At 44.6% G+C, this 19,017-nt stretch overlaps 1 protein-coding gene across 1 annotated transcript in view; it reads right to left on the bottom strand.

Annotated features, from left to right (window-relative positions):
* Positions 1-811: 811 nt before the first annotated feature.
* Positions 812-19,017, bottom strand: part of WNT3A (Wnt family member 3A) — a 105,421-nt gene continuing 87,215 nt past the window's right edge. Inside the window, exons 3-4 of the mRNA XM_067530387.1 lie at positions 4,130-4,395; positions 812-1,291 (exon numbers count right to left, since the gene is read on the bottom strand). Coding sequence (XP_067386488.1) covers positions 812-1,291; positions 4,130-4,395 — 746 coding nt within the window. The remainder of the gene's footprint in view (positions 1,292-4,129; positions 4,396-19,017) is intronic.

The following is a 19,017-nucleotide window of genomic DNA, read 5'->3' on the forward strand; positions in this document are numbered from 1 at the left end:
GACCCACTCTGGGCACTGAGTTTTTACACACCACATGCACGCATGTGTGTATATATATCACAGCATATACCATGCCTGTTGAACTGGTGTCAATGGGACATGGGTAGTAATCCATCAGCAGTCTCTTTCTCTGCCGAAGTACTGAACGTGTCACCGCAGCCTATGTCAAATCTGGCAGAAGCCACTATGTTAAAAAAAGTTCATGCTAAGAGCTCATCCATTCTACAGCACTAAGGAAAGTTTGCAGCATTCCCCTGTTCCCAGGAGAAGTGGAAGGAGGGGTTGTTTGTTTTTGCATTAATTGATTATTTTATTTTATTTTATCGCTGTTCATGTTGTACGCAGAATCTGGTTGTTGGGGTTTGGAAAGGATCTCAGGATGCTTAGAGCTGTTGGCTGACACCACTTCTTCCTATCGGGTTGGGAAGAGGAGGTGTTTAGGAAGTTGCAAGTCTTTCAAAGGACACTTAATAGCATGAGTCTCTTCAGGCTGGTTGGGAGAAGAGCAAAGAGTCATGCCCTTGCTAAGAATCTTCTCTCCAGTTCTGTGCTGTTGGGTAGTTAAAGAAATCACAGTCTCCTAACCGGTGCATAACCATTTTGTATGGAGTTCCATATTTGTAATGTTAGCCTCCAGATGCATCTCGGGATGACCAAGAAGTCATTAGATCTATTCTATCCAGCCAGTTTTAGCCTTTTTATTTTTTCTTTTACTATAATAAAAACGTAGACCTTTCCCATCTACACAACCTCAGAAGAAGCAGGCTCAAATCCATTTCTCTGCATGGAGCCTGTCCAGGGAATGCCTGCTTTACTTGCACGTGTGAACATCGTAAATTCGTATGCATTCCTGGCAGCTGACATAGCAGCACCAGTGGAAGATACAGTGGCACTTCTCCTTCCGTTTCTCAGTCCTTGTGTTGTGTCCGCGGCCACAGCACAGAAGGTCACATCCGTCTATCCCGTGGGAGGTGACGTTGCAGATCCTGTCACGGGTTCCGAAGGAGCCCGTCTCGGGGTTTGGCTCACAAAAGTTTGGCGAGTTCTCATAGTAAACCAGGTCTCTCTCAGTTGGGGCCTTGAAGAAGTTGTACTTGGGCCTGAGCGTCTCGACCCAGCCGCGAGACTCCCGGTGCTTCTCCACCACCATTTCAGAAGCGCTGTCGTATTTGTCCTTGAGATAGTCGCCGATGACCCTGAAGTCTGGTTGGGACCACCAACATGTCTTCACCTCACAGCTGCCCGACAGGCCATGGCATTTGCACTTCAGATGCATGTGATCAATTATGGACTAGAAAACAGAGAAAAAAGGAAGAGGGAAAGCATTAGCCTATATACTATGGATCAATAATACATTCAGTTATTTATCTAGCACTTTTTATCCCAAAGAATCCCAGGCAGAAGTGTAAATCCTCATTTGGTGTAAACCAGTAAAGTTTCATTAACGACACTGCTATACACCCCACCATGGATCTGACTTGTTCTCCATAAAGTGCTTTCAATGGCGAGTGAAATCATTCTAGTACGTGTGTGTGTAACTATCTCTATAGCTGTATTCACATACAAGGACCGCTTTCCCCAGGAGTGAAATGCAGCCACCTCTGAGCCACCACTCAGCCAAACCAAACAATTATTTAGGACTGGGCATGAAGGAGGATTCATAAGCCAATTTAAACTGCAGGGAGAATTCACAGATGGAATGTGCTATGATTATCCACACTGGAATTTAGCGAGGGCTTCGAAGCTCCCTTTTCTTGCAAAAGAGATTTGGGTCAAGGAGGAGAATGTCACCTACTGAATCACCAATGCCACTTCCTGCTGCCCCCTAAAATTTTCTTCACAGACCTCTTAACGGTGTGTTGAGCAGGTCAAACCTTGACAGCTGAAAGCACAGCTTGCAGTGTTGTCAACTCTTGCAATTTTATCATGAGCCTCATGATAGTTGGTGTTTTCCTTAAAGCCCCAGCTCCTGGAGGCATGTGAATAGGTGAGAATCTCAGCTTTTGTTAAAAAAAAAAATCTAAATTTTAGGCCCTTCTTCCCCCCAGTTGCTAATGGTTCAGAAACCCGCAGGTAAATAAAAAGAACTCAAAATGTATGATTATTTTTTTAAAGCCAATCTCATGATTTTAGAAGCTTGACTCTTGATTTTTTTTAATTCTTGAAGTTGACAATGCTGCATCTATGTGTGGCATGGTCACCAGCTGGAGCGGTGAAATTCAGTCCTGGTCTAAATAGAAGAAGTGACTGTTGACTTCAATGAGAGTTGTGCTTGCCTTAACCGTGGCTGAAATCGATCCAAAGATTTCAAAGGCACGACTCACCGCTATTGTGAGATGGAAGATGGCCTGATACAATTTACTCAATAAGTGGCATTATTCAGAGCTGATCAGCAAATTTCTGCATGCATGAACAGACTAGCACCCGGCTAAGTCCAAATGATTTGCCATGAATCAGCAACTACAACATGCCAGGTTTGTCAGGTGGTTTTCTGTGCCAGTTAGGCAGCTTCATTCACTTCCAACGAAATTGTAATTAGCAGTGCGAGAACCACAAAATGTTTGGTTCATATAATCATCTGAATCTCAGTCAAAGCTTTCGGTCTGGAGACTGGATTTGAATTCTTATGAGAACTGGCTTCAGACTTCCCCTAAGGCTCAGTTTTATTAGCTAGAAATACTTGAATCTGGAGAATTGGAAATTGGGCACCAACTGAGCGTTAGTGTGGGGTGAAGGGAAAACGTACGCTGTTTCTGAAACAACGGTAGGATTTCAGTTTTAATGCTGTGCCATTTTCTATGTGATCTATGATATTTGTAAGGTGCCTAAGGATGGCTCAGGGTCTTGACGATGGACTGAAGAAGAAGATAGCCTCCACCAGAGCCTAAATTGTCACTGTTGAGCTCACAGCTAATATTGTATCTTTTTATTGATTCTCATTATGAGACAAATCCCTCGTTTCCATCCTATCCAACCCTGCAGCTGCACTCTGTATCCCTGTCTTTTGCTGCCATCAGAAACACTGAGTAACTCATGGTACCCAGGACCCAATAGACAGCTTTATGTCAAATGACCACCGGTGATATTCTCACTTCCCTCTGCTGATATTTGGTTGTAGCATCCCTCATTATGTGGAGGGATTTCATCTTGAATTTTAAGGGTCTGTGCTCCACATCTAGGGCTAGATTCTCAGCTGGTGTACAGTGGAATAATTCCATTGGCTTCAATGGAGCTTCACCCATCTCCATCAGCTCTGAGCTTTTGGCTTGTTCTGGGCTGTGGTTACATAGAGTGATGGAGTATGTCATATGTTTCTATGGAAGGGGATAGGATCCACTCCTTTCCCCATTGTCAGTAACAACTTAACAAGGGGCTAGGATCGGGTTTAGCTATTTTGAGTCTACTATTTAATGAAGTTTGGTCCCTATATAGGATAAACCATGACGTCTCTCAGGTTGGGTGAGGCGGGGGGCGAAAAAGAAGCAACTTTTGTGAAGCATATAGTGCGGTGGGGGTTGGAGAAGTTAACTCCAAGCCAAAAAAGCTTCCTGATGGTGCTAGGAAGTAGCTGCACCGGATGAAGCCTTGTCCTGAATTTGTTCAGGTGCAGCAAGCCCTCTTCCCCATGGCAGGCTGGTGCTAAGCCCAGGCACTGAGAGCAAATGTGGGGCTATTGTAGGCACCCGCTAGGTGTCAAGAAGCACAGAAACCTGGCTGTGAGCACAGGGAAGTCAGCATGCGATGCCCATCCCCTCAGTCCTCATTGGGAACTGCACCTAAGACCTTGAGAGCTGAGCAGGTGAACGTCCACAGCTTGAATTAACAGACTAAGACCTAGGCCCTAGATCCTCAAAGGCATTTAGGTGTTAGAGTTCAATGGGAGTTAGGCACCTAATACCTTTGAGGATCTGGGCCTAAGACCCATAGCTGGCAGCTGTAGCAGACTCATATCCTCTGTGGATCAGGCACAGAGGGGATTCTTTAACACACACGGGGCAGTGGGGCGGGGGCTACAGTGTTTAACCCCAGTTGTTCAGCTGAGTTTCTTCCCCCCATTCACCTAGGGTCTCCGGGAGACTGGAAGGAAATGTATATAGGGGCTCAATAAAATGACACCGAATGGCCTTACGGTCCTCCCAGCTTCGTTGTTGTGCCTGTTCATGGCTGACCGAGCGTCTGGCCTGTTCTCCCGGGCGTCCGCAAACTCTCGAGACACCATGGTCCCGAACTCCACATCCTCACTGCAGCCTCCCCATTTCCAGCCTTCCCCGGGGGGCCCCTTGTGGCGGGTATCGCAGCCGCAGATGGTGGCCGAGCCCTCAGCGCAGGATCTGGTCACCGCGAAAGCGACGCCCGCGGAGGCGATGGCGTGGACGAAGGCCGACTCCCTGGTAGCTGTGGAAGAGGGAAGGAGGCAGGGACCTGTTACTGAGTGGGGAACATGCGTGACCCTTCCCAAGAGAACAGCATGAGCGCCTCCTCTGAAGAACACAGCCGCGGGCTAGGGAAACCCGCCTCCTGGCTTGAGAATCCCATTACAGGCAGGGGCATTTCCAGCCACTGGGAAGACCCAACGCGTCAGGGTTGGGCCTGATTCAACACCCACCGAAGTCAGTGGAAAGTCTTCACCCAATGGACTTTGGATCAGGGCCTAACAAGCAAATGGCCGAATGAGGCTCTCCGGTTCTCTGAGTTCCAGTGTTCAGTCCTGATTCAGCTCCATATGGACTGGGCCCCAGTCACCCATGGTGGAAGGGGAGACATCTCTCTGCTGCCAGACTCCACCCTCTGGCACTGGGATGAACCCACCCGTTTTTCAGAGCCCTGCAACTAGCCCAGTCTTTTCAGGGCCCTGCAAATTGTGTGGCTGGTTCTGCTTCATGTTGGGAACTACAGATGGCTGGCAGTTGGGAAAACACCAGGAGTATTCCAGCACTCTGCTTCCCTCACCAGGAACACCAAGTGTCAGCCTCCTTATCTTGTCTTGAAAGACACTCTTTTTGCTACCTGACCAGCTCACCCGGATGCTGCATCCAATGCACTGCACCTTATAGCATCGTAGAAATACAGGGCTGGAAGGGACTCCAAGAAGTCAGCAAGTCCAGCCCCTTTTGCTGAGGCAGGACCAAGGAAACCTAGACCATCCCTGAAAAGTGCTTGTCCAGCCTGTTCCTAAAAACTTCCAGTGACGTGGATTCCACCGCCTGCCTCAGAAACCTATGTCAGAGCTTTATTACCCTTATAGTTAGAAAACGTTTCCTGCTATCTAACCTAAATCTCCCTTGTTGCAGATTAAGCCCATCGCTTCTTGCCATACCTTCAGTGGGGCTGGAGAACAACTGATCATAAGTCCTCTTTATAACAGCTCTTACCATAGCTGAAGATTTATCAGATCCCCCTTGTTGTCTTTTCTCAAGACTAAAGATGCCCAGTTTTTTTAACCTTTCCTCAGAGGTCAGGTTTTCTCAACCTTTGATCATTTTTGTTGCTCTCCTGGATCTCACCAATTTGCTAACGTCTGGCGCCCAGAACTGGACCCAATGCTCCAGTTGAGGCCTCACCAGTGCTCAGCAGAGCCAGACAATTACCTCCTGTATCTTATGTCTGACCCTCTTGTTAGCACCCCCCTGAATGATATCAACCTTTTTTGCAGCTGCATCACATTGTTTGCTCTCATTCGGTTTGTGATCCACTGTAATCCCCAGATCTTTTTCAGCTGTACTACCACCTAGCCAGTTAGTTCTCATTTTGTAGCTGTGCATTTGATTTGTCCTTCCTACGTGAAGTACTTTGAACTTGTCTTTACTGAATTTCATCTGTTGAATTCAGACCACTTCTCTGATTTGTCAAAGTCCTTTTGAATTTTAATCCTGTCCTCCAAAGTGCTTGCAACCCCTCCCAGCCTGCTGTCATCTGCAAACTTTATAAGCCTACTCTCCGCTCCATTATTCAAGTCATTAATGAAAATATTGAATAGTACCAGACCCAAGACTGACCCCTGCTGGACGCCACTAGATACATCTTCCCAGTTTGACAGAGAACCTTTGGTAACTATTTTTTAGTACAGTCTTTCAATCAGTTGAGCACCCACCTTATTGCAATTTCATCTACATCACATTTCCCTAGTTTTCTTATGAGAATGTCATGTGGGACTGTGTCAAAGGTCTTATCAAAAGCAAGATATACCACATCTACAACTTTCCCCCATTCACTAGGCCAATGACCTCGTTGGAGAAGGAAATGTAGGTTGATTTGGCATTTTTGTTCCTAACAAATCCGTGCTGGCTATCTCTTATAAACCTATTATCCTCTAGGTGCTTACAAAATGGTTGTTTAATAATTTGTTCTAGTATCTTTCCAGGTATTGAAGTTACGCTGACTAATCTAATTCCCTAGGTCCTCTTTGTTCTCCTTTTTGAAGATAGGTACTATGTTTTCCCTTCTCCAGGCTTACATTCCTTCCCCTTTGCTGTTAATACTAATTGTGGTGAGTATCTGAACACCGTTAACATTTTTCATGAAAACTGTAGCAAAATAGGCGTTCAACACATTAGTCTTCTGATGTCACCCATTATTAGCTCTCCTTCACTGCTAAGTAGAGGACCTACATTTGCTTAATCTTTCTTTTGCTTCTAATGTATTTACAGAATCTCTTCTTATTGCCTTTTATGTCCCTTGCTAGGTGTAACTCATTTTGTGCCTTAGCCTTTCTGATTTTGTCACTACATAGTTGTCCCTTTCTTTTGTATTCATCCTTAGCAATTTGTCCATGTTTCCACTCTTTGTAGTATTCCTTTTTGATTTTGAGGTCATTAAAGAGTTCCTCAGGGAGCCATATTGGTCTCTGACTGTTCTTCCTATCTTTCCATTGCATCAGAGTAGTTTTCAGTTGTGCCTTTAAAATTGTCTCCTTGAGAAACTAACAGCTCTCTTGAACTCCTTTTTCCCTTAGGTTTTCTCCCCTTGGGACCTCACCTACCGGTTCTGTGCATTTGTTAGTCTGCTTTTTTAAAATCCATTGTCCTTATTGCACTGCTCTCACTCAATCCTTTCCTTAGAATCACAAAATCTATCATTTAATGATCACTTTCACCCAAATTGCCTTCAGATTTGCTACGGGTTTCTCTCTATTGATCAGAATCAAGTCTAAAATGACTATCCTTCCTGTTACTTCCTCCATTTTCTGAAACAAAAATGTGTTCCTAAGACATTCTAAGAATATACTGGAAATTTTGTGTTTCACCATATTACTTTTCCAACAGCTAAAGTCATCCATTACTGTCAGGTCTTGTGTTTTGGATATTTCCGTTATGTGTTCTAGAAATACCTCCACCCACCTTGGGTGTTCCTTATTAGTCTTCCTGATTAGTAGTCTATAGTAGATCCCTACCCTGACATCACACCTATTTTTTATCCCTTTTATATTTACCCAGAGAATTTCAACTGGTCTGCCCCTCTCCTCCTTCTGGACCACAGAACAAGTATCTATATTCTGGATTTGTAACGGAACACCTCCTCCCTTTTTATCTTGCCTGTCCTTCCTGAACAAGCTGTACCCCTCTGAACCAATATTCCAGTCATGAGACTGAGATGCCAAGTAAGTCATAATTTAGCATATGTATTAATACTTCCAGTTCTTCCTGCTTATTTCTCAGACGTATATGCACTTGAAGATTTATCTATTTGTCCAATTCGATGCCAGGTCCCTGAGCTGCCTAAAAGGATTGTTAACACGTCCTGCACTTCAGCTGGGAATGTTGGTGGCAACATTTTTAGTCTGTGGCCGGGTCAACTGAAAGAGGTTGTGATCCTGAGGTCCACAGCTAAGTCTCTGGGAAGACCTTCTCTTCTGCACTTTGAGCCATAATTAGAGGTGGCTAGAGAACAGCAATTCCACTTTGTGACAACTTTCAAATTTTGCTTTCATTCCACACTGGAAGGAAACAAAACATTTCAAATGTCTTTGTGAAATGAAACAGTGCTGAAACATCCACCTTTGGATTGGAAAGTTCAGGTTTCCAATTCAGGTCTGTCTCTCTCTTTGGAAGTGACCAGAAAGCCCTCCCCTGACCTCCCGACCTCAGACACCTTCCCGTCAAAACTGGTATTTCTCCATGAAACCCAACGGAACAATGGTTTTTTGACAAAAAAAAGTTTAATGGAAAATGTTCCAAAGGGGTCCAGTCATAACTGCAGGGAAAACATAGAACAACCATGATCATCCAGCCCCCTGGAGCCTCTTTACAAATCTCCCTAACAAGCTGACTCCTTTTCTATGCACTCCCAATTATCCAAACAAATTTGGGGTCACCCAAGATGTTTGGATAACCAGGATCTTGCTGTAATAAAATATAGCCATAGAGACAGATTTTCACCTGGTTTAAATTGGTAGATCCATTGACTTCAACGGCTCTATGCCATGTTTACACCAGCTGATGATCTGGCCCTATAACTTTCCTCAGGTCTTTTTTTGTTTTTGTGAATCTTAGCCCAGTCTGATTGCTATGAATGGATTTAACTTCTGGCTGTTCAATCAGTTATTTGCACTTAGTAATATGGAGAGTATTTAACAAGCCACGTCAAAAACCGAACATGTTCTCAGGACAGAAAGCAATACTGAGTGTTAACAGAGAGGTCCTGGCTAGTTTGAATGCTTGAGCAAGAAACTGTGCATTGGTGCTTCCCTTTGGGAAGTCTACCAAATTCAACAATATACAAATAAAATAATATGCAGGAAATTACAAGCAAAAGGTATGAGCAATGGCTTGGAACACAACTTCAGCATGCTTTAAAAGGTTAGTAAGTCACTGAGTGCCTACAAGTAAGGGAGATGATACCTTTATTCAAGCACTTACAGAAACTCTTTAGCTCTGGAGGTATTTTTTTATTCTTTTCACTAACAATAACTTCAGCTTTTACACAGCACTTCCCATACTAGAAGATCCCAGAGCACTTTACCGACTGTACAAGCAGGGACTGCTTGAAATGCAGCCTCCTCTAAGGTGGAACACCGCAGCTGTTTAACAGCACACAACAGGAAATGAACACCCCTTAACCAATTGTAACTATCTGGGGAATTTAGTCAGGCAGAATGGAGCTGAAATCTAGCCCAGAGCAGGAGGTTAACAATCCTACTCTTGAGATAACTGCCAGTGCATCTTTTAACGGCCACATGCGATTGGGGCATTGGATTTGCATCTCATTACTCACCCCTAACTTTAGGCTGGGACACTGGGTTCAATACTGAGGCAGATGGAAGAGTACCATCTAGTGAATCACTTCCTGCAACATATTAGGTCTGAGGACCTTCATGCAATTACTAAGCAGACGTGACCCTGTTGAGTTTTGGAGAACTCACCAGGTCATAGCCTTAGGCGGTATGGCTGAAGGAATGGAGAAGGAGTGCATAGAGATACAGATAAGCAGAAGGAAAGCATGCACTTGTAATGGAAATGAGGGGTTATTAAGGTGCCATATAAAAATGCAAGAGACTTAGCAAAGATAACAGCGGAGTGCAATGTATTTGTCAGTGAGCGTCATTCCTCTCTGGGTGGTTCTGGTAGCAGGAGACAGGCAGCTCGTTACAACTTGAAGACGGCTTCTGGAAAGTCAGCTGGTAGGAGAAGGTTAATGGGGCTGTAGGCTTAAAAGCATTTTTAACTACTGTTTATCCCTGCAGCAGCAGCTCACTGGGTCTCTGCCTTCAGCACATTAAAATCTCACATTGCTCCCAATGGTGGCTGAGATTTTCAAAAGCGACCTAGTGATTTCGTTGGCTGCGATTTTTAAGGGCCTAAATTTAGACAACGCTAAGGGGGCTACGTCTCAAAAGGTGGGCGCTCAGTGCTTGCTGAAAATCAGGGTCCTTTAAGATGTCTGAAACTGGGCCCCCCAGACGTAGGCACTCAAAGTCACTAGCCACATTCTTGCCCATAGCATCTTGAGAGTCTATCCTGCAAAGCTTCCTGGCTGCAAGCCCTATGCAGGACATTATTGATCCAGCCAGAGACAGGTGGACAGAGGGAGAAGGTGATATTATCAGCAAGGAGAATTAAGAAAGGCTGGGAGTCAGGAGACCTGAGGTTTTATTTCCAGCTCTTAAGCAGACTTCCAGTGTGACCTTGGGCAAGTCACCTAATCTCTCTGTCCCTCAGCTTCCTTATCTGTAAAACAGAAGCCAATCATACTTATCTGCCAGGGAGTTTTCAAGGCTAAATTTGTTGATGTTTATAGAGTGCCTTGAGAACCTGGGATGGAAGATGCAAAGTATTGTTACAACTCGGTGTTGACTGGTGAGATGGTAAAACTGCAGGAATAATATTAATCTATCTAGCCCCTTTCACAAGAGAAGGGTGGGGAGATGAGTGATAACCTGATGTGAAAATGAGATCTGAGTAATCCTTGAAAAGGGGAATTTGCGAGAAACTGGTGTGGGTATAGGATACTTCTGGACCACGGTTGGGGATCTTTCTGAAAGTAAATTAATAAGAGAAGTATATTGTAGCAAATCAGTGGCCTCCTAGGAATTACAGGTTGTCACTGTGCTGTGTGCCAAGGCTTCTCTGGACTTCGCAGCAGTATGGAGGATAGATGGCAGATTACCCTGCCTTAATCTCCTTTGGCTTTCACATTTAAAGGACTATGATACACAGCAGATCAGTATCAATTCCACACAGTAGAGGGCAGTGGTAATAGTGTGTCTCTTACATATACGCAGGCACAAACTCGCCAGGATCTCATTAAAAGGAGATTTATAATTTTTAATATTTGTCATATTTTTTTTAAAAGCCTAAGTGACTTGAGCACCTTACTTTCCCAATGGGAGAAGACTTAGGTTCCTAAGTGATTGAGGCACTTTGGGAAATTTTACATCCCCCCCTCTTGATTTAAGGACTACATGTAAAAGGGAATCCACCACAACTCTTGGTAAATGGTACCATAGATTAAGTAGCCTCACTGTTAAGTCAAGTTCACCTCCCTGCTCCTAGGAATAATTCCCTCTGGCCTGTCAGTCAGGTGCCAAAGCCCCAGATCAATGGGCATTAGGTCCCTTTGAAGATCTGGGTCCTCAGACCGAACCCTTTCCTCTACATTTCACTCCTGACTAGTTTAGGGGGCTCCCTGCTCAGCATGCTGGCTTCTGAGAATCCCTTTGTGTGGTGCCTAATTCTCCCCATACAATGCATGGGTTGCCTAACTCAAGGCTGTACATTTGACTAGGCAGCGGGGCACCTAGGAGTTAGCTGTTGCAGCACCTAAGTGCCCATCCTGAATCCAGTAACCCTTAGTAACTTAGCTTGAGTGATAGAGGCCACGGATGGAGGCTGGAACCCTGCTGCTTAATGCAGCTCAAATGTTGTATGTGCTTAGGAGATTTTGGGGGGAGGAGGGAAGTCACTGAGGAATAGACAGATGCAAAATGAAACAGAGTTATTAGCGCACATTGCACCGCTTCCTCCTGTTCTGTGCCTGTGGCATACCATAGTCTAGTCTCTTGAGGGCTGCAACACTTTGGTCTAATTCTGGTTGGGCTTGGGATGAGGACGGCTGGGTGGTACTTAATGGCCTGTGATATAGACGAGGTCAGACCAGAAAGTCCAGTGGTCTCTTCTTGCCTTCAACTCTGTGACTCTAAATGGTAGACATTAGAGGGGGGAAAAGATCTCTATTACGTCATCCAGTCCATTGTTTACTGCCCATGCAATGTATGTAGACACAACAAATCCTGCAACTTGGCAGGGGGGCTTAAACTAGATGATCCTTGTGGTCCCTTCTAACCCTATGGTTCTGTGATTCTGTACTTCTATGATTACCCTACAATGACTTTAATTTGAAATGACCTAAGCACGCTGTCTTTCAGCCCCTCCTCTGGGAAACTATTTCACAGTCTAAAAGGTAATCCTCCTCTTTTAAAAACCCCCCACATAGGTCCCTGTCACCAAAATAGCCCAGTGGACCAGTTCAAATCCATAGGCTCCAAGAATGCTGTTTCAAATGGAAGGTCCCTTGAATGTATTCACAATCTTGGTATTTATCTGTAGCATCTAGAGGGCCCAGACAAAACTGGTACCTCATTGTGCTAGGCACTGTACGAACTTAGAGTGAGATACGTTCCCTACCCCGAAAAAGCTTGCAGTTAAAACAGACAAGATAAACAAGGGGGCAGGATTTGGGGAGAAGCAGAGGCCAATGGAATTGAAGTGATTTGCCAAAGGTCCCACAGGTGGTGAGCGGCAGAGATGAGTATAGAATCCTTAAAGAACAGGATTGCCAACAAATGATTGAAACCACTCGATCTGGAGTGGGGTTCTTGATTTCCCGCTGGCAGGTTAACACTCATCACGCCTCTTTCCCTCTAACCCCAACTTTACGAAAGTTTGAGACGGAGGTGAGTCTTTTCATTCAAGTGGCAGAAAAACTAGGGATGAATAGAACACATGCTAACAGCTCAGTAACTGGGTTACACTGAAGGCCAGGCAATTCAGAACAGATACAGAAAAATACAGCATTCCTTTAGGCAGGATATAGTCAGGTTAATGGACTCTGCTACAGGGAATTACCAAGTCACAGTAGCTAAGTTTTTAGAAGGGCTTAGACTAGATGATTTCCTATGTACTGACAACATGTGTAGCCAGACAGAGTTGCCCCATGATACATGCAAGGCTCAAAGATCTGAAAATACTAAATATATTTAATGGTAAATAGCCAGTGCTTTTTAATTGTGCTGAACAAAAATACCAACCGTCTACCAGGAGGTAGAGGAGAGTGGTTTGTGTGGAAGGATCTACACAAGGGAGCAGGTGGGGGGATGCATGTGTGAGACTCTCTGCTAAGAAACAGGCATAGCTGCCATGGTCTATGAGCATAGCATAGCGTCTTGACCTGTGACACAGCCAATTCCTCCCTGTTTGTAGCTATGCAAGCTGATAAGGATAATCAAAGCTCAAGCTTCAGGGTGTAAGCTGATCACTGTAGAACTCAGAATGGAAATTCCCTCTTTCTTTCCCAAGTACAGCGTGGCATGACTGGCTAGGAACCCCGTGTGCATCTTTTCTTCCTCTGAAGCATCTGGTGTTAGCGCTGACTTACAGGGACCAATAGTTTGATGTGGTTATAGCAAGCACTGGTTGGGAATTTTCCCACACAGCTTTTTTTTTTTTGGTAGAAAAATGCCAATTCATCAAAAGTGAAACTTTTCATGGGAAACGGGCGTGTTCAATGAATTTCTCGATTTCAAAAACGTTTGGTTAAAAGAAAGGGGTTTTAAATGGTCAAAACATCCCATTTTGGTACTGTCTAAACAAGCAATTTCAGTTTTCCAATTCCAAAGACTTTTGTTTTTGAATTTAAGCTAATTATACTCCAAAAATGTTAAAAGAAATATTTTTTAAAGGTCAAAATTCAAAACAAAATGCTTCAATTCCTCTGAACCAAATTTTTTTCTGGATTTTTGATTCACAACATTTTGTGAAATTTTGATTTCTCATCTCAATGCAGGATGGGAAAAATTACTGACATTTCGACGTTTTTCACAGGATGAGAAAAACATCTCCCTCCCAGCTCTTGTTATAGCAAATGTTATTCCAATAAACGTGTAGGGAATTTTTAAAATGTGCCATTACATGCACAGTTTGTGCAGTTTTACCAGTGGAGAAACTGAGGCAGAGAAGGTAAGTGACTTGCCCAGGTTTATGTTCTGTAGCAGCAGTCCATGAGATATTGCAGTTGTTGGGCTTTGAGCCTTCTGTCATTCACCATATACATAGAACTATGGGAAAATGAGTTGGCTTGATTTTCTACTCACATTATTTTTGCACCAGTGCAACATGATTGACTTCATAGAATCATAGAAACGCAAGGCTGGACGGGTTCTCAAAAAATTAGCAAATCCAGATCCCAAGGATCAAGTAAACCTAGACCATCCCTGACAGGTATTTGTTCAAACTGTTTTAAAAAACTTCCAATGATGGGGGTGCCGCAACCTCCCTTGGAGGCCTATTCCAGATCTCACCTACCCTTACATTGCCAAGTTTTTCCTAATATCAAACCTAAATCTCCCTCGTTGCAGATTAAGCCCATTACTTCTTGTCCTACCTTCGGTGGAGGTGGGGAACAATTGATCACTGTCCTCTTTATAACATATTTGAAGACTATCAGGCCCCACCTCAGTCTTCCTTTCTGAAGATTAAACATGCCCAGGTTTTTCAGAGGTCAGGTTTGCTAAAACTTTGGTCATTTTGTTGCTCTCTTCTGGACTCTCTCCAATTTCTCCACATCTTTCCTAAAGTGTGGTACCCTGAACTGGACACAGTACTCCAGCTGAGGACACACCAGCGCTGAGCAGAGCCAGACAATTACCTCCCATGTCTTACGTAAAACACTTTTCTTAATACACCTCAGAATATTTGCCTTTTTTGCAGGCGCATCACATTGCTGACTCATATTCAGTTTGTGATCCATTATAATCCCCAGCTCCTTTTCAGCGGTACTACCATCGAGCTACTTACTCCGCATTTTGTACCTGTGCATTTGATTTTTCCTTCCTAAGTGAAGGACTTTGAACTTGTCTTTACTGAATATTCAATTTGTGAAGGTCATGTTGCATTCTCAGGTCCTTTAAGTGCTTGCACCCTCTCCCAGCCCAGTGTCGTCTGCACATTTTACAAGCATACTTTCCAATCCATCATCCAAGTCATCACTGAAAATATTGAATAGTATCAGACCCAGGACAGATCCCCTGCGAGACCCCACTAGATGCATCCTCCTAGTTTGACAGTGAACCATTGATAACTACTCTTGGAGTATGGACTTTCAACCAGTTGTGCATGGACTTTAGAGCAATTTCATCTAAACGGCATTTCCCTAGTTTGCTTCTGGGACTGTGGCAAAGCCTTACTAAAATCAATGGCTTCAATCCTGATTTACACCAGTGAGAGTGAGTAAGGAGTGAATTCAATGAATTCAATTACATTTTTCTTAGTCTGAACGGGATCACAGGCAAATATCGGAGGGGTCTAAACTATCTCAAGAGCTTTTCCCCCAGTGGCTCCTTTCACAGTTTTGGAGAGCAATCAAAATCTTGTTTTGTAAACACAAATGAATCATGTCCTCTTGATTTCAGGCACGTGGTCTAATCAGGTTCAACAATGAACCCACAGACTTCACTCCCTTTACTATAGTTCTTGGACCAAATACATCCCTGATACATCTTCATTGACTTCAATTCCTCTTCCCTAATTGGGGGGTGGGGGACGGACAGAGGACGGAGGAAGGACTGTACCTGTAAAAGTCAGCAGTGGGAAGGAAGGGAGATAAGGAGTCTAATGGCAGGACTAGAGACAATGTCTGAATTACTTGTGCCCTCTCCTGCTATCTCTAGGTCTATGTTAAAAAAGGATGGTTGAAGTCATCTCTGCTGTAACTACATGGCAGACAAAGCTCATAGCTATTAAGGTGATGGGTGGCCTATAATTACCCTAATAGTTTGCTAGTTAGACAGACTGGGAGTGGAGGGGGATGGATAGATTGATAGGGGGAGAAATGAACTGAGTGGAGTTACACCAAGAATGAATCTGACCCAGCCAGCTTGAGTAAAATACTTCAAGTTGGTTTACCTGGAGGTGAGCGCCTTTGTTGCTACAATTAAATGGGACGTGATGAAACAGATGCTCATCTCAGAGGTTGCTAAAAGCCAATATTTGGTTTCCAACGTTTCCAATATTTTCCCCACCAGCAAAGTCAGGCTCACTGGAGCTGTGACACCTTCTGGATCTTCCAACTTTAGGGTGGGAACGACTTTTTACTACCCATCAGCCCGTGGGCACGCCCTCCAGTGTCCTTGGGGAGCGATCACTAGATGTATGTCAAGGGCTTCCCTGCCTGTTTTAGCTTTCTGGGATGTTATCCATCTGAGCTTGGGGCCTTGCCAATATTTAATAGCTCTGATTGCCAAACTATCTGTTTCTGTGTACTCATAAATCCTTTTAACATTTCTTCTCCATCCTCCCTTCCCCCAGGAAAAATGTGTCCTAGTCTCTGAGACATGTCCCTCCATTTAATCACAGTCAGGCAAAGGGAGGCGTTTGGGCTAATGGTTAGAGCTCCTGGGCTCTGTGCCCCTCCCTACTTGGCATCAAGAGGCCCACTTGTTGGCAGACTCAGCGGAGGGGCCAGTGGTCATGGAGACCGAATTATTTTCTCATGCCTCGAGGTCAGGGTGGAGGTGAAGGCGATGGGATGCTGCAGTCTGGGCTTGCCTGCTCTGTGGATAAATGGAAAACTGGAACCCCTAGGGATCTAAAAAAAAAAAACCTTCTATCTAAAAAGCCTGGGACACATTCACCTCAGCTGAGTTCTGTGTTTTCAGATCACTCGATGCTCTCCATTTACCTCTGAAAAGCAAGATGTTCCTTACTCACCCAGATTTCCATTTCCTAACAGGAAACCATTTCCTATTAACCCATTTACAGACATCACAACATCTGCTCCTGTGTCAAGCTTTGAGAGCATTTGCAGATCTGACTCCTGTTTACACAACTGCCACTTTGCGATGGAAAAGTGGCCTCAGCGTAAATCGGAATCAGGCCATTACATGCCTACTTCTTACCACCGGGGCTATTATCAGCATACACCTCGTGACAGACACAGTCATGCTCAGCCATCAAGATGGGAAGGTGCCCCTTTTTTTTTGGATTCAGTAAGAAAGCCAGTGTGTGCTACTGAAAGGCCAGATCCTTTTGCCATCAAAGTCAATGGCCAAACTCCCATTAGCTTCAATCGGAGCGAAACCTGGCCTCAGATTCCCAAATTGCTCATTGAAAACTTGCTGCATTTCAGGGCTGCACTTTGATACCTTTATTCAAGTAGCGCAGCTCCTGGAGTAGTCACACTGGTTTCAATAGCAGTTGTACTGCAGTAAGCTACTACTGGCCATAAGGGATGAGTATCTAGTCTTTAGTTACTCGGGACCAGATTTGGGCAGGCATTTAGGCACCTAATTCCTTTTGATTTCCTAAATACCTTTGATCAGATAAACAGAACACCAGAGTAAATTTATGAAGTGAGCAATTCACACCAGAGAACATGAAGGCGATCCAGATAAGAGGGACTACTAGATTGACAGAGGTTGTATTAAGGTGGCTTGATGAGACCCTCTAGGCCACGTTCTTCTAAAATGGCTGTGGGTTGGTTTATTTTACTGTACGCTGGAGAAGTATTGTAAATTCTGGCGTGGCATTAGGGATTCCAAATGTTTGTTGCATTAAAACAGGGGTATCCTCGCTTTTAGACACTCTGAGCACCCACAAGTCCATCCGCAGTCAATGGGAGCAGGGGCTGAGCAGCACCTCCAACAATCAAAACAATTTGCTCTCATGCAAAAATGAGGAGTCAAGGCCTGGAAAGCTCTAGTTAATTACCTACTGTCAAAATAACCTGCAATAAACATAGGTCACCTGGCCCACTAGATAGACAAACCAGTAGCAGGGGCCTGGGTGTATGTTACCCAACCTGATATCTGCAAAGGAAAAAAAAATCTATCTATCTATCTCTAATCCTGTATGAAACCCTTTTAATCTAACCCCCTTAAATCTCTGATTCATAACCTCTTGAATCTCGTCTTTATCACCATGCACAATTTTGCTTATCCTCAAACTCCCCCAGTTATTTAACCCCTCATTTACCCAATGGTTCAATGTCCCTGGACTATTTTAAATAAAGGGGGTATGTATCCACGATCAGCAGAGATACAGTATGTCCATTGTGACAAGACAAGAATCTTCCATTAAAGAGGGCTCAGAAGGCGAAAGAGTGCTGAAGGAATCACTGGGTGAAACCCTCTGGCCCGTGGGATGCAGGAGGTCAGACGAGATGATCATAAAGGTCCCTTTTGCCCTTGAAAGCACGCTGAAAACCAGTTCCGCTGGTCAATGGGATATCTGGGGGAAAAATTGTATTCTGTGATCAGGAGCAACCTCGTGCAACAAAAGGATCACCCTAGCCCACCTGAGAATGGAATGTGAGGCTCCATCCAACTGGCCTGATCGCTTTTGACAGCCCCTCTCGACACTGCCTGGTTGGTATGGCAAATCGTCCTTATTACCTGCTGGGGTGAATGAATCCCCTTTTGTGCTGGCACTGTCACGCTGCATTAGCCTGACAATGGCCCGAGATATTTTATATGAAATTCGCCCTCACTAGTGATTAGCCAGGACCAACTAAGTCATAGCAACCTAGAACTATGCATTGGCCGGGCCTCGTTGTCGGCCGAAAGGGAAATCCCTATTCAAATGGTTTAATAAAACAATCTAAAGGGCGTGTGAATCGTGAAAAGCATTTTCACTTTTCTCTTTAGCTTAATCTCATGGTCGCTGGGATATTGTACTCAGAGCAGACCCCAGCAGGGTGCGGGCTAAGGTCTCCCATCAACCCTTTTTACAGCCTCCTTTTCTGCGAGTTAATGATATACCGGTGTGATTGCCTCCCGCAGCAAGAAGCAACACGCATTTGATGAAAAGGATGGCCCTCCTAACACATCCTAAATGGTAACAATTTCTCATCCAGAGGTCACAGGTCACAACCTGGATTTTGTGACACCGCCCAGCTCCTTTTCAAAGCCTGGTTAAAGCTGAAGGCTGCTCCTTCTGCGCACACACAACGTTAGCTGCCGACTCCCTGCTCCACTTGAAGCACAATTTTAAGGTTCAAAAGCAATTTGGTTTGCTCAGGCTTTGGACCCAAGCGTGTGCCTCTTATTCTGCCCTGATCAGACCCACCCAGATTGCAATGCAGAGAAAGAGGGAGAGACCTCTAGTAGCTAGGAATTCTTGCATATTGAGAGGGTTAGTGGCTGCGTCCCCTGCACCAAGGCTGAGTAGCTCGGCTTGGCATGAGGTGTTCGGTGGGGTGTGGGATAAAAGGCAGACTCTGTTCCAAGCTGAGGACAGGCACCAGAGCTGGTGCTGTTACCCCAGCTGAGGGTTTCAGCCACTGCCACTCCTGCACCCCCATTCCATAGGG

The sequence above is a fragment of the Emydura macquarii genome, unplaced genomic scaffold, assembly GCF_026122565.2.
Source record: "Emydura macquarii macquarii isolate MOO-44397 ecotype Brisbane River unplaced genomic scaffold, CSIRO-AGI_Emac_v2 contig_3080, whole genome shotgun sequence".
Classification (NCBI taxonomy): domain Eukaryota; kingdom Metazoa; phylum Chordata; order Testudines; family Chelidae; genus Emydura; species Emydura macquarii.